This window comes from Phascolarctos cinereus, unplaced genomic scaffold, assembly GCF_003287225.1.
Source record: "Phascolarctos cinereus isolate Bilbo 61053 unplaced genomic scaffold, phaCin_HiC Scaffold_8;HRSCAF=390, whole genome shotgun sequence".
Taxonomy (NCBI): Eukaryota; Metazoa; Chordata; class Mammalia; order Diprotodontia; family Phascolarctidae; genus Phascolarctos; species Phascolarctos cinereus.
The window spans coordinates 14,397,949-14,403,527 of NW_027556291.1; the positions used below are offsets into that span (position 1 = coordinate 14,397,949).

The 5,579-nt window shown below is 47.4% G+C and overlaps 1 protein-coding gene across 1 annotated transcript; it reads right to left on the minus strand.

Moving 5' to 3' along the window:
• Positions 1 to 1,027: 1,027 nt before the first annotated feature.
• LOC110192334 (uncharacterized) lies at positions 1,028 to 3,569 on the minus strand. The gene is made up of 2 exons (XM_020963434.2): positions 2,411 to 3,569; positions 1,028 to 1,154 (listed from the first exon to the last, which is right to left on the minus strand). The coding sequence occupies exon 1, from the start codon at positions 3,528 to 3,530 to the stop codon at positions 2,448 to 2,450; it is 1,083 nt and encodes a 360-aa protein (XP_020819093.1). The 5' UTR covers positions 3,531 to 3,569; the 3' UTR covers positions 1,028 to 1,154; positions 2,411 to 2,447.
• Between the last annotated feature and the right edge of the window lie 2,010 nt (positions 3,570 to 5,579).

The window sequence follows — 5,579 nt, forward strand, 5'->3', positions numbered from 1 at the left end:
AAAAGATGTGGAGTGTCATTTAAGCGGCCTGAGTCAAAACTGATATAGCAGCCCAAAAAGGTACGTTAATAGATTTTGTTATTTATATTATTTAATAAGCTGGATTAAGGCATACTGTTGACAGTTTTGGAGATGATAGTGCTAAATACTGACTTTACTGTATCTGGAAAATAAGGTATATATTACTCTGAGTACTTCATTTTAAAGATGTGGACAAACTGGAATACATTCAGAGGATGATTTATCACAGTAAAAGGCCTTGAAATTGTGGCAAGTTGAATTTGGGTTGAAGGAATTGGGCATATTTAGCCTGCAAGCCAGACTTTAGAGAAGGGACATTGTAGGTGTTATTGAGGATTAAAGCCGTTCCTTAAAGAAAAAGAATTATCCTTGTCTTAATAGGCTCTAGAGGGCAGGACTAGGACTGATTGGTAGAAGGTACATAGTACTGGGCAGATTTTGCCTAGATATAAATCAAATCTTCCAACAATTATAGTTCAGACTTAGAATGGGCTACAGTTCTTCAGAGACTATTTGACCTAAAGGAGAGTGTTGTACAGGTACTGTGCAGGTGAAAGAGTGATTGTGATTTGGTGCAAAAGGGAAGATATTTATTACCAAAATCTTGTATTTCATGGCTGGGAATAAATTTAAATCTTAATGACAATGGTGGAGACAAGTTACCCATTTGTTAAAGCATTATTAATTCTTCTTAACAATCTATCACCATCTATTGATCTTTTTTGTCAAATTACTATTTGGAGCTTGAACTACAGGAAACCTGTGATATTATTTCTGTTAGAATATGTACCATATGCCCTTTCCTTCACTTTACTGGAATCTTTGTTCTCAGTTTGGTTCTAGAGAAAGAAGTTCTTAATATTACCTATCAATCGTACACATATACACATATATGTACATATGTACAGATATTCATACATTTCAGCACAGATGCTGAAATGTTTGCAAAATAATGCTAACTCTACCATTCTGTATTTATTTCTGCAAATAACAGACTGAATCAGTATTTTGACTTTCAATTTTATTTATTTTCTGAATATTCTTTTAAAGGAAGCAACAACATAGTATGGCAGGGCCTTGGAAGAAGATCTTCTCTTGAAACCTTTCTGCTGTCATCTTTCTTCACATATTATCTGTGATAAAATATCAAACTGTTAAATTCTGCATTCATGCATATGGCCGAAATCCCACCTCAGCAAGCTATGTTCATAGTGATTTTAGTGATAATAGGACCTCATGCTCTAATTCAGAAATTCACAGAGAAAAATCAAGAACATCATTAATTCATATTGTTTCCTAAAATGCCTGAATTGTAGAGGAAAGAGTCAACTGTTCAGATTTTAAGGGAAGGACCATATTTCTAGGTACTCTGTGATTGTACAGATACACTAGTGTTCATAAATATGAATCAAATAATTACATATTTATTCAAATGATGCATATATTTTTGTAATATGCAGGAAAAAAGATTATTAAAATATATATAGATAGAGTATATAGTCTACCCTTTTATATCTTAATCTGCTATGCCACAATAATAATATAATTCAAATATAATTCAAAGAGTCTATTAAAAGCATAAAGGTAAGATTTGTATTTCTAGGCATAGAATAGCACCATAGAATTTGGAAGGGCCTTTAAATGAATATCATAGAGCTGTAAAATCTCAGAGTTGGAAAGAACCTCAGAAGAATCCAGCCTCTCCCTTGTAAGCAGGAGCTACCTGCACGACATTTTTAAGCAGGTGGCTATTCATTTCCAGAGACGCATAATGAATAATAATAAAAAAGCTTACATTTAACATTTTTTTTTGCAAAGTACTCTCTTCTACCAGCGATGGGAAGTGAGTAGTGGTCAGTATTAAATAGTGTTGTATTAAATTCAGAAGATTTTTAATCTTGACTCAACCAGCTGCCTATACAAATGATCTAGATAAGCCTCTTCCCTTCCCCGGGTCCGAGGGCTTTTTTTTTTTTTTAAATCTCTTCCCGTAAATGAGGCTGTTGGGCTAGATGCTCTAATGTCGTATCCAAGTCAAAATTTATGATTCTCAAGGTGCTCTATTGAACCATCTTCTACTTAAAGCCCTTCGGTGAGGGGGCACTTTACCTCACCTCCTCTTCTTGCTCCTTTCTGCCTTTACCCTCCCTCCCCCCCTCTCTAGTCTCCCTACCTCTCTTCCCTCCCCTCGCTGCTTCCCTCTCCCTCCCCCACCCTTTCTCTTTCTGCATTTACCCCCTCCCGTTTCTGTCCCCCACTCCCCCCAGCCCCCCCACCCCGTCTCGGGGTACCCCCCCACCAGTCCCTGCCCCCACTCCGTCCCGCCTTTGGTCGGCTCGCCAGGGATGGGGATGGGGGGGAACACCCGCGGGGGGAGGTTTCGCCTCACCTGGAATCATGGTCCGTTTTGTCTTCCTCTGTTGCTCCTAGTTGGGGCCCCGGTTGCCCAGCAGCACCAGGCGCATTCTCCTCCCCAGACCGAAAGCGGAGGGCTCCTCAGGGGCCGGGGCTGGCAGGGGCAGCGCGGGGAGCTGGGGCGCCTGCTGAGGCAGCGCGGCAGCCTGCGCTGGCTCGAACTGGTTGCCTTCCAAGCCGTTGGCGAAGCCCCGGCTCTGCTCCTCACGAGGCCTCTTGACACCTCGCTTCCAGTGGCTCCCTCGGGGCCCGGTGTAGGGGGACCCCGCCCGCCCATGGGCCAGCCAGGCTATTGCCCCCCCGGGAGGAGGGGCCCCGACCCCAGCACCGAACAGCAAGGAGCCGGGGCCGGAGCCGCCATCTCCTCCCCCGTTTCTGCAGGCGCTCCCGCCCCCTCCAAATGCCCCCTCCAAGGGCAGCTGCTGCTGGAAGGGGGCTGCAGCCGAGGCCGCAGCCGCCGCCACTCGCTCGCCCTCCTCCTCAAGGCCGATCTCCTCCTCCCCCTCCTGGAAACCCTGGTCGTCGACTATGGTCTGGGGCCCACGATCTGAGGAAAAGGCTGAGGAGGCGGCGTCGCCGGCCTCCTCCTCCTCCATGGCGTCGCCTTCATCCTCCAGCTCCATCTGGTCGTCCTCCAGGGTGCCGCTGTCGGCCAAGGCCGCTGCCTCAGCCTCAGCCTCGGCCTCTGCTGCTGCTACTGCTGCTGCCTCGGCTGCTGCTACCTCGGCTGCTGCTGCTTCTTGTGCTGCTGCTGCCTGAGCCCCGAGCTCACTCTGCTCCTCTGCCTCACTGGGGCTGCCTGAGGCCGTGGCCAAGGCCAGAGCCTCGACCTCCACCTCTATCTCCTCCGCCTCCTCCTCCTCCTGCTGCTGCTGGCCAGCCCAGTTTGGGCGGCTGCTCATAGCCCCCTCCCTGCTTAAGGCTGCCTGGCGCCGCCTCACGAAGTCTGTGGCAAGCCCTTGGTCGGCCTCGCGCCATCTCCTCAGCCCATCCATCTTGGAATTAGTGGGGCTGGGGTTCAGGGTGAGGCCTCGATTGCTGGAGGCCTTCAGGCTTCGGTCAAAGCTCAGGAGCTGTGTGCTCTGCCGCTGCATGTGCCGAAGGGTCTGAGGGGAGGGCAAGGCTGGCGCTTAATGGGCTGACGAGGAGAGCGCCAAGCCTACGTCAGAGCGCTCCCGGGCGCCGATTGGCTGTTGGAGGTCAGCGCGCTGACCTTTGCGGACGGCGGGCTTCGAGAAGACGCCTGTTGGGCTTCTTCTGAGTTGCTACGTGCCTTTCCAATGTTGACCTCATGTCTCTCAGAAGAACTTCCTGAGGCGTGATGGCCAGGGGTCATTCGCTGCCCTTCTGGTCTTACTATAAACAAGCGATTCTTCACCCACTAGTGGTCTCCCCCCTAGTTAGACACGATACTCACAGGTACTCTGGCATGAACAGCTGGCACCCCACTGAGTACTGGACGCTGTGCCTCTCATAGTGCAACGAAAGTGTGCCTCTGCCTTCCACCCCCTGTGCCTAGAGCTGGCCTCTGGGCCAAACAAAGCAAGGCTAGCCAGCCCCCTCACATAAATCCTGGATAACGTCTGGCTTTAGAAAATCCCACCCAAGCTAAATATCCCCCAGGTCCTCCAAGAGATCATAGCACATGGACGCCAGGCCCTTCTCCGGACACCTCCTGGCTGTGTCTGACAAAATATTCTCCCAGTCCCAAATTAGAAGTTTTCTCCCGTGGGCGGACTCTAACGTCTGAAAACACTTGGACCCTGGAAAATGTATTTCCTTATGTTATTTTCCTTCCATGTGATTTCTTGGCTTTTTTGAAGAATGGTTTTCAAATTAGAGATTTATTACCTAACTTATTGAGATCAAGAGCTTATCAAGCCCTAACTTCTGTGTCTGAACCCCTCAGAATACGTGGTGCTTTTTTGTTTTACTTATGAAAGTTACCTGTGCTAGCAAAGATTTCCAACTCTCCCTTTGGAACCTGTTTACTGACCTTATTAGGGAATCCCACGCAAAGAACATAAGGTCTAAAACCATTCATGATTTGTCTGGGGCTAAGAACAAGAAGAAGAGCAAAAGGGCCTCTACCTCACTTTCACTTTCTGTCTTCACTCCAGCCGAAAGGGAAAGGGGAGAATAAGCAGAAGCACTGCAGGAAGCCATTTAGCATAACATGACTGGTGGTGTGAGACTTTCCCTTTCTCCCAAACTTACTCGCATATAAAAGCTGAATTACCTGAAGGTTAGAGATAGTTAAGGAAGCTAAAGAGCCAAGTCAGTATTTTGGGGGGGGGGGTGGAGACTTGACTTCGTGGAGCCCTTTCTCAAGTTGTTGAGCCTTTTTTTCACGTCTAGTGATTTTCACAGGTTACCTGAGTGCTGGGAGCATTGAGGTATCTGTAGATAAGAGTATCTTTGACATATCTGTTCCACTTGGGTTATAGATGTAGAGCTGGAAAGGACCTTGGAAGCCACCCACTGAGGTGAACCTGGGTCTTCCTGACTCCAAATCTAGTGCCCCATTCACTATACCATTGGGAAAGAAATCCAGATGTCTAACTGCTTTCCAGGTAGCTGTGACCTCCCTTTTGACCCAGCTTTTTACTGCCACAGTCAGCCCTCATTCCCACTCCAGGAAGGGTAGTTTCCCCAACCTGGGTGGCAGTTTGACGTTAGAGACTGTTTCCTCATGTGTAAATTCAGGCTACTGATAACTGTGATACCTTCTTCAGAAGCTTGCTTTTTGGCTCAAATAAAGAAATTAACATGAAATGCCTCACAAACCTTAAATGGCTATGGAAATTTTAGTTGTTGCACACATTTTGTGGGCTCTACCTGTCTTTCCTTGCTACCTTTTTTTTTTTTTGGCTAGGCAATGGGGTTAAGTGACTTGCCCAGGGTCACACAGCTAGTGTTATGTGTCTGAGGCCGGATTTGAACTCAGGTCCTGAATTCAGGGCCGATGCTCTATCCACTGGGCCACCTAGCTGCCCCCCTTCCTTGCTACTTTCCAAGCACATATGCTAAGGTAGTGTGTCACACCGTTGCTTTTGTTGTAAGGGGCATCAACTTTCCCCACCCAACTAAATGGCACATAATTATTAGTAATATTGGACCTATGTCATTTCATTCAAATCTTG

Coding starts and splice junctions, on each gene's coding strand:
- LOC110192334 (XM_020963434.2), bottom strand. CDS start 3,530: ATGCAGCGGCAGAGCACACAGCTCCTGAGCTTTGACCGAAGCCTGAAG.